The sequence below is a fragment of the Durio zibethinus genome, chromosome 2, assembly GCF_047325235.1.
Source record: "Durio zibethinus cultivar Kanyao isolate XHJ-2024 chromosome 2, ASM4732523v1, whole genome shotgun sequence".
Taxonomy (NCBI): domain Eukaryota; kingdom Viridiplantae; phylum Streptophyta; class Magnoliopsida; order Malvales; family Malvaceae; genus Durio; species Durio zibethinus.
The window spans coordinates 26,605,734-26,615,905 of NC_143163.1; the positions used below are offsets into that span (position 1 = coordinate 26,605,734).

General features: G+C 29.7%; 1 protein-coding gene across 4 annotated transcripts; it reads right to left on the minus strand.

Moving 5' to 3' along the window:
- Positions 1-118: 118 nt before the first annotated feature.
- LOC111284147 (1,4-alpha-glucan-branching enzyme 1, chloroplastic/amyloplastic-like) lies at positions 119-5,802 on the minus strand. 4 transcript variants are annotated; one of them, XM_089750818.1, is made up of 9 exons: positions 4,755-5,802; positions 4,566-4,623; positions 3,656-3,715; positions 2,941-3,021; positions 2,012-2,133; positions 1,719-1,838; positions 629-984; positions 246-366; positions 119-164 (listed from the first exon to the last, which is right to left on the minus strand). In XM_089750818.1, exons 1-7 carry the CDS (start codon positions 5,060-5,062, stop codon positions 777-779), a joined length of 957 nt encoding a protein of 318 aa, XP_089606944.1. In that variant the 5' UTR covers positions 5,063-5,802; the 3' UTR covers positions 119-164; positions 246-366; positions 629-776. The 4 variants fall into 4 exon arrangements, with proteins under 4 accessions (XP_089606944.1, XP_089606947.1, XP_089606942.1 ...); XM_089750821.1 differs by having other exon boundaries at positions 119-362; XM_089750816.1 differs by having other exon boundaries at positions 119-366.
- Between the last annotated feature and the right edge of the window lie 4,370 nt (positions 5,803-10,172).

The following is a 10,172-nucleotide window of genomic DNA, read 5'->3' on the forward strand; positions in this document are numbered from 1 at the left end:
TAGAAAAACATGTACAATACACAAATGTTTGGTATGCTTACGCACACACAAGTACATCTGTGCATACTTTTCCAAAACCATTTCTACACTTAGCATCCTCATGGATCACGTAAAAAAGTATTGAAACCCCATTCCATTTACGCAACCCAGTTCAACAAATATTGCTGTAGAAGAGACAGGGGACTTAAAGCAGACAGCATAATTCTAGAACAAATAAACAATTATAAGTCGAAGTATGCTCAAACCAACGGTGACAGCCTGAGGATATAGCCCATGAATCATATGATTAACCAGCATCAGATTGACAACAGCATCTACATCAATTGCATTTCCAAAGTACTCATTGTAGTTTCTAGTAGATGCTACCTACAGCAAGTTCAAGAAAACAAAGGTTAAGCTAAGATAATACATTATAAAGATGCAATGACACTAAAAACCTTTAGTCCTCAAGAGAATTTAGCTAAGAAACAAACATAGAGAAATGATGCTTCACCACTTACAAGAACCAAAAGTTACATCAGTTCTACTTCTCTATATAACATAAAGTCAAAACTTTGATGATTAACATCTAAACATGCGAGTAACTTATTATATAACATCAAGCAGAAAAGAAAATCTGTAAACTCACCCAGATATTAATTGCAACCCATGATAGGTGTACATCATTGAAGTCGCAACATCAAATCTGAACCCATCAAACTTGTATTCTTCCAGCCACCATCTTGGATTTTAAAGAAGAAACCTTTGTAGCTAAAGCAACAAGTAAAAATTAATATTTACACACAATAGGATGGAAGGAAGCCAAAATCTTTCAACAAGCTATTGTTTAAGAGAAGTTTCAATAGAAGTACTACTTCCCAGCTTCCACAATTAAAAAGGCGAAAATCCCACATCCAGTTGTGACCCTTTGACCTCGAGTGGAAGTAATGAGCATTGGTTCCATCAAACATGTTCAATCCATCTAACGCATTATTAGATGCATGGCTGTATTCGTCAAACATCAGTCAAACACAAAGATGGATGAGAAAATTAATTAATAACTTAATTTAACTAAAGAATAAAAATTAATTGAGACTTATAGCAAAAGATTACTTACTCAAAGCAACAGAGCAAATACTTGAATAAAAATTTGCTATAGCTTAGAAAAGAATTTAACATTAACGACATGCAAAAGATAAAAAACTTTCATTGTAAACAATACAATAAGATTCCATTCGGTAGTTGTTTTTGCTACTAGCTTTTTGCTTCCAGAAGCAGAAAGTACATTTGGGTAGAAAAGACAATAATACTTTAAAAGAATTAAAAATAAAAAATATAATCTCTTATAGAACAAAATACTATGATTCCTCCTTGAATAGAACAATTATACTACAAATTCTATTGCATTTAATCATATATATTTTCAAACAATTATGACTTTGCTTTCTCCCTTTTAGGTTTGTTCTTTAGAAACCTTTTAGGAAGCCAAAAACAACTAGAAAAAACATAGTAAGAGTAAGGACCAACAACAGCCTATATTCTCATGGCCATATTTGCATCAAGTCTATTGGAAGAATGACCATACAGTCTAAGCAAGAAAAGAAGAAGAAAAAGGGTTTATATTTTCATTTTAGGTACGAAAAAACTGGGAAAAATCATTTGCACAAAAACTTTAACAGCTAATAAAGCTGAAGAGTGTGTTTCTAGAAATGATATTCTCCTGCAAGTCCAATTATTACCTGTGCACAATATCCATAAGAACAAGTAGACCCAACTCATGAGCCCTATCTATCAGTGACTTAAGATCATCAAGGGTTCCAAAACGGCTGCTTGGTGCAAAGAAGTTTGTCACATCATAGCTGCAACATATTAAATGCAACTTGTTAAAAGTAGAAGAGGTTAGTTTCCATAACAAAAACTCAATTCTGAAGAAATATTTCTGTTTACCTCCAAAACATAACATTTTAGTACAAGTTAACAAACATAAACAACAACAAATAAAGATGAGCTGATATTTTGATGGAGATAATACCCAAATCTAGCATAATACGAGTGCTCTTGAATAGCCATGATTTGAACAGCATTATATCCAAGTCTTTTAATGTGGGGAAGCACATCATCTCTAAAGTTGGCATATGTGCTAATTATTGGCTCCTGCATCTCAGAGTTGATAATATTAAGAAAGCTAAGAAATGGATTAACCATATCAAAATGTAGCATGGAAGATAAAGACTGAAGGTGTTTGTGGGACAAATTTTCTTTAAATGACAGTATGATGAAAACTAGAGATAAATTTTGGTTTAATTGCAAATTTAGGCTTCTTAATGGGTTTTAGAAATGGGTGAAGAATCATAATAAAATGCAATCAAACCAACTTCTATGTTATTGATTTGAAACTGCTATTTAAGATATTTCTATATGCAAAGCAGTTAACAGAGATCTAAGTCACTAGCTATTTGGCATTTGCATTGTCATTAACTAAAGTAATACTCGTTATTTAGTAATACCAGAGAAATGTTTTTGTTTTTTTCATCTTTATCTTTTCTTTCTTTCTCCCTTCTTTTTAGGGCGGGAGTTAGTTGGATTTGAACTCAGCTACCTTGACTAATTTTGCTTGACTCGGAGACCACCCCATCAAATACTTCAATGCCTTTATGTCATGAATTCTAATAATTAATTATTGTGAAGGTTGTAGTACAAACCAATGATTTATTCAAACCATATACACATGTAATAGGATCAGTGTAAAGAAAAAAGCATCATACTTAAAGGTTCCTGGTCCACAGGTCATGATCAAAAGGTTAAATACATTGTTGATCTACAAGGAAAGAGTTGCAAGTTTTTATAGTTTCTTTTTATTGACTTAAAAAGTGGAAAAAGGAAATAATAAACAGGTAGCATTTGAATGTAAGCACAACAACTTTCGAGAGCCAAACTTATATTCATCTATAGGTAATTTACCTTCACTTGAGAACCATGGGGAATTGGTGGTGAACCATTAGCATTATTAGGCCAAAAGATCTCCCAGACACTAAACTCATTCTGTTAAAAAACAATTAATATTTGTAGTATTAAACACTAGATGTTATTTAAACATAGAAATAGACAATAGATCACTGCCAATGTAAATCAACACACATGTTTACATTCAGATTCAACATTAAGCTAAGTGTTTTGACAAACCAAACTTACATAACTTTTAACTTCTTTCAACATGTGCATTTAGAGAAGATATAAGCATTTACTTATGCACGGTTGGTATTGCAAATACTACAGTTTCTTAAGGCGTACATCGCAAAGCACATTGGTCAAAGTCAAAGAGAAAAGCAGGGGAGACAATAGCTCATTAAAAGCAACACAAATGATGTGTAGTTCATCAATAGATATAAAATTGCAAGAAAGTTGCCTCAGAAACAAAGTGCGGAGTTACTGATATTTTGACAGCACCAACTCCATCTTGTGACTGCATTATTTATGTCATGTATAGAAGGAGAAGATTCAGAAAGCAATCAAAGAAAATCACTTGTAGGTGCACCTACTAAAGTATTGCTCAATTATTATGAACTTCACTTAATGTCAAGTAACCCATCAATGGCAGGTCAGTTCTTACAGACATGGAAAATATCAATTCAATGCACACGTGGCATTTATTCTTGCACAAAAAAGCATAACACACCCGGCTCATAATATCTGCATTAGGGTTCCAATTGTTAAAATTTCCAATCAGTGCCACTAACTGAAAAAGAAAATACAGTAAAATAACCACAAAAATTGAAGAGAATATGAAACACCTAGAAGTTAATAAGACTTTTTTGATTGCATAGAAGTTAGTAAGATTAATGGTTAAAATCTCAAAATGTTAAAATGATGCATAAAAAACCCTAACTCCTGGTGCCCACTCCCTGTAAGTTATTCTTGTCTCACTGAAAGCCATATGAGATTATGTTGAAAAAGAGCAATATCAGCTTATCATAAAACAACTTCTAAGACAAAAAAAAAAAAAACATGAATGGAGAATAACATTTTTACTAAAAATTAAAGTTAACAAGATAGCTATTAAGCAATGTAATACAAAGAAATGATAAAGGAAACACGGGGAAGACATTCACAAATAAATAAATAAATAAATAAAATAAACATATAAAAGTGAAATAATAGATAAAGGACTAATTCTAAGGACTTTAATAAAATTCTCGATTTTTTCTTGCACCAAAGAACCAAATACTTGCTCCACACTTTGTTGAGCGTCAAGGAACTTATTTCTTTATTAGATTGATCTGCCTAAATATTAAACATATAAAAATAAAAGATCTAGAAAATCATGTACGCTATTCCAACACAAATCAATCACAAGAATATTCCAACACTAATTTTATTTAATTGAAAATTGCTCCTTTTGAATTGAAAAGAGTAATAAATCAAAACAAATTACATTTAGTGTAAAAAGCAATAACATGCAACCATGGGAGCTACAATTAATATGGAACATTACAGTTATGAAAAATACGCCCATGCTAACAATTAGATATTTGGAAGAATGGTAACCTACATGTGAAGCCAAGCCTCTCATAGCCAAGAGAAAATACCTCCAAACCACCTTTATACTTGTCAATTTCCTCTAATATTCTCTTATACTGTGCATACCTGTAATTAGATAAAATATAAAAATGTCAGGGGCACATACCTTATCAACAACATCATTAGACAATTCCTTATTCATTGATCACTTTGCTAAATACAAACATTGTAAGAGGGTTGGGTCAGGAGCATCAAACCTGAGTTTTCCGTTTTTTGTATCAAATGCAACATTTTCTCTCCAAAAAAGACACAGCCGGCCACTCTCCCCTAACCCAGATCCCAGCGACGGTAGCTGACCCGGCCGCCGTTCAGCGTCAGTTGACTCCAAAATTTCAGCCGTGGACTCCTCTCTTCCTTCTTGTCTCAGATTCAGCCTCTGTTTTTTGCAAATCACCTCATAATAGCTTAGATCTGAAACTTTAACCCGAAATTTTAAACCGCCGTTCACCCTCTTCTCGCCATCCGGTCGTCCTAAAACCAAAGTATGTTGTTTCTCCCTTTCCATCCTTCCTTTCTACCGGTTCAGATCATCCAAAAGTCTCCTCGCCCGCGCTGACCTCCATACACCGCCGTCGCTCCCACTGCCCAAAAAAATAGCTCTTTTCTTTCCTTTCCCAAAATCTTAAAAATACTCTCCCAAATCACTCATAAAAACAAAAAAAATCCCATGACCAAAAGCCCTTTTCATCCTCAACGGGCCCTTTTCTGTTTCTTTTTTTTTTTTTTCCCGATGGATTCCACAATAGAGCCCTGTGGTTGTTTGCAATTTTTTTTTTTTTTGGCTTTGTTGGCTTGGTTTTTTTATTTTTTGTTTTTGGCTGTGACAGTTGCTATTTACTTGTTGGCAGTTTCGATGGCTATCTCAGTAGGGCTGTGGGTGGAGGGTAGGTGGGAGATGGGAGCTGTTCCTGGGGGGGAGATCGGTGGGGTTGGGTTGGCGATCGGCTGGCAAAGGAAAGGGAATGGGATGGTGGTGGCGGTTTAAGGCGGGAAGGTATGGTGGTACACATGGTTGCCGGTGGAGGCAATGGCTTGTTGGATTTTTGGCATTGCCTTCTTCGTCCAAAAATTGGCCTCCTCTCTCGCCTCAATTTTTGGCCAGATCCAGTTCAAATCCCCAATTTTTTTAGATTTAAGAAACACTTTAATTCAAATTTTCGATTTTATGAGATTTGAGAAAGACTTTACAATTTTTGTGCTGGCAGGTTAGACAACAATACAGTGGGCAATCGGCTTGAATTCAACGATGGAATTATTTGAATTTTGACCATTTAGAGTTTTCAAGCTTTCTCCTTTTTTTATTATTTTGATTTTTTTTTCAAAGAAATTAAAATTAAAAAATAAAATAATAAGAATTTAAAATAAGATAAGCCACAATGTTTTATTGAGCCCTCTCATAATAATTTCAAATCCAAATTAATTAGAATGAAATTTAATTTGTTCAATTTATTTGATGGTTTAATAAATTCAAAATATTTATTGAGATAATAATTAATGAAAGTATCTTTTAAATCGAGTAGATACAAAAAAAAAAAATTGTTTAACAAATTATTTTGATTCAATTTTAAAATTAATCTGAACAAAATATGATAAATACATATTTTTTGTGCCATATAAAATGAATTATTGTGTTTTGAAATTGGTCAGATTATGATTTATGTTTGACAACAAAATAAATGTTGATTTCAATAATTTCAATCAATCATGTAATTGAAGATAACGTTGAGGCAACTGCAGTAAAAAAATTTTTTTGCAAAATAAGATAGTCCTGTTTTGTTTGGCCTGCTTCAAATATTTTATATTTAAAAGATTAGCATTTGTTTTCATGTTTTGTGCCTTTAAGCAACTTTTATCCAAAGAAACAACAAAACTTTAGACTATTAAATTGCACATGACTTGAAAAGTCACGAAGCTGTCATCTTTGAAAACTTTAAAATTTTGTTTTTCTTTTTAAGTTTGTAAATAACTTTTCATTGTCTTTTTCCTTCATGCAACTTTTTGTAATATTGTGCTTTCGTCAAGTCACAAACTTGGACCCTTTGAAATAGTTCATGTTGGCCAATTATATTGAATTTATTACCTAAAATGATTTTCTACCTATGTATATTTTATTTTCATTTAGTAAAAGTTAAAGCAAAAGCTATATTTCAATCTATAAAAAGGCAAACCGGTGATATTTTGACTAAATGTTGTATAAAGCCAAATTGTAAAAGAGAATATACCTTTTTTTTTATAATGTAGTTAGGGAATCAAAAGCTTTACCCGTTAACAATTCTAGATATGATCATTCAATGGATCCAAAATTCAACCAATATGTCAAGTTAGGCAAAGTTTGTTCCTTCAAACATTTTCTATATCAAAATCCAATACTACTTTTAAAAGTAACACCCAAGGAAAACACATCTATGAAATTTGGACACAAGATTATTATCAGTGAGATTTATGGCAAGCATGGATCACTTCTGATAAAGCAGAATTTAGATGAAAATATACCTTTACATATTGCTATAAGGGCAGGTTGAAAAGAAACTAATAAAGATGAAATCATTAGCAAGTTTGAGATTCTGAGAATGGTTAACAAGAAAAACAACATAGTTTTACATGAAACTCTCGGGAATGTTCATCTTAGAATGATTCAACTCTTGTTAAAGGTCGATCTTAAGTTGGCTTTTTTAGAAAAATTTGCTGGTGAATTGCCTTCGAATCTTGCTTCCAGAGAAGGAAAGCTAGAGATAGTGAATGAAAATTATGACATCAACAAATAAGTTCGTAGCTTCTAAGGTTTCAGATGGCCAAACAGCTTTACATGCTACTGCCATTGAAAACCATTATGGTAATTTTCATGTTTGGTTCATTTATTTTCACAAATTTCTCTTACACAACATTGTAGTTCTTACTGTTTCAAAACGCTTACAATTCTAATTTCTATACCAAAATAGAGATATTAGATTTTTGCTAAGTATTTCCCTTTGATAGTGCTTCTAGTTTTTTTTATCTTAACAAATTTCCTGTGTAAACATAAGGTATCATACAAGCCCTTATAAGAGCCAAGCCATGTTGATCAAAGAAGTTAACCATCATGGAAGAGCCTCTCTCCACTATAAAATACTGAAACAATTATTGGATCTTGATAATAGTGTTGTATATATATTGGACAAACATGGTCACTCACCACTTCATGTTACAGTTAGCAATGGTCATGTTAATGTTATAAGAAAGATCATTTGAAAATGTCTAGAATCTATAGAAACTTCTTGATTTATGTGGGCACAATGCTCTACATGCTGCTATCCTTAATGGGAAAGGTAATGTCATCAGGTATATGCTGGAAACAACAAAAATAGAAGGACTTATAAACCAACCTGATAATGATGGAAATACATCTTTGCATTTGGCAATTATTGGAGTTAAAATTTGGATTGTTCGATACTTGATATAGGATAAAAGAGTGGATCAAAGAACCAAGAGCAAAAATGGCCAAACTACATTTCATATTGATCATTGCATAAGAGAATCATGTCTAACAGTTCCCAAGGTAAGAAGATAATTGACTAGTTTATATTTTTTTATTAGAAAATTACTACACAATGCACTTTTTTAATCTTGGTTGTCACTTTTAGCTGCTGTTATATGCAAGACCAATTCATGCATACCATATCAAAATTTTGATCATTACTATATTGTAAAAGGCAATCTCAATTATCTGGAGAAAATTAAGCTCGCCACCTACTTGGAACATCAAATAAGACATTCCTCCAAGCGTAAACCATGAAGCAGAAGATGCCAAAATGTAGTATTACAAGCAAAAGGGATAGATCTTTAAATCATCTTCATTTAAGTACTTAAAAATTTTTATGATATAAAATATTAAATTATTACTTACAAACCTTTAAAATCAAGAAATTTGTTATAAATATATATTATATAGCATGAAATTGTTAACTAAATTATAATTCTAATATAATAAAAATAATTTTAATACCTTTATAGTAATAAAATTGAAATAACTATCATTATATTAAATTAAATTGGAAATATAAATTTAAGTTTGAAAAAAATAAATATAACAAAAATTTTGAACTAAAATTCTAATAAAGAATAAATATTTAATCTTTCTTTATTTTAACTTTTTTTAGAAGTTTTCTTTTAAGTTTTTTTGGTTTTTGGTCATCATCTTCATTCATTTTTTATATATTTTTTCAAAAATTGTTTTCTATCACAATCAAATTGGATTTTGTACTTCTTTTTCTTCTTTATTTTATGCTTTTTCTTGAGCTTTTTCTTTTAACTTTTTTTGTAGTGGATTTTTGTTTTCAATTTTATAAATTTGTGAAGTAATCGATCATCATTAAATTCATTTAAATTCTTTATTTTGATTTAAAAACATATTGTTATAAAGTTTTTGTTGCTTCAAATAAAATAAATACATAATGTTTTCTTTTTCATGATCACTTACTTCTGTTTTTGATTTATACTTATTTATGTCTTATAAATCATTTTGTAATTTAATTTTATAGTAAAAAAATGCGTACTTACTTGAATTTTACTAATTAAAAAATATTGATTTATAAATATATTCTAAAAAAAATATTTTAAGCAATCAAGAACTATTATTATGTCGATGTAATCATCAATGATGTCTATTTATATATTTACAAGGGATATTGACTAAAACTACTTTTAATATAAAAAATTGATTTCTTAAAATGCTATTAAATATGCATAACTTATTATTAATAATACTAATTTTTTAATATTTCAAGAATTAATAAGAGATTTAAAAAATAAATCTATTTGCTGAACCAATTCAAATAGTTTTAACTATTTGAATAATTATCTATTTCAAATTGTTATAATCTTTTGTTTACCATAAAACAGTTGTTTTTGTTCATACAAACTTATTTGGAATAAAATATTTTGAAAATTAAAGAGTAAGAGAATTTTAAAAAAAGAATCTATTTACCAAATAAGTTCAAATAATTATGACTATTTAAACAATTATTTATTTCAAAATATTATGACCTTTTGTTTTGTCATAAAACAATTGGTTTTATTTATGCAAGTTTATTTCAAATAAGATAATATAAATTTATTAATATTTCAAAAATTAATAAGTAAAATATTTTAAAAACTAAATCTGTTTACCAAGTAAGCTCAAATAATTATTTATTTCAAATAGTTATGATCTTTTATTTTGTCATAAAACAATTGTTTCTATTTATACAAGTTTATTCAGAATAAAATAATGCTAATTGATTAATATTCTAAAAATTAATAAGTTGAAGATTTAAAAAATTAATCTATTTACCAAACAAGTTCAAATAGTCATGTCCATTTAAATTATTATCTATTTCAAATCATTATGACATTTTATTTTATCATAAAACAATTGTTTCTATTCATACAAAACTATTTAGAACAAAATAATATTAATTTATTACTATTTCAAAAATTAATAAGAGATTTAAAAACTAAATCTCTTTACCAAATTAATTCAAATAGTTATGACTAATAAACAATTATCTATCTCAAATCGTTATGACCTTTGTTTGTCTTAAAATATTTATTTTTATTTATACACACATATTCAAAGTAAAATATTGCTAAATTAATAA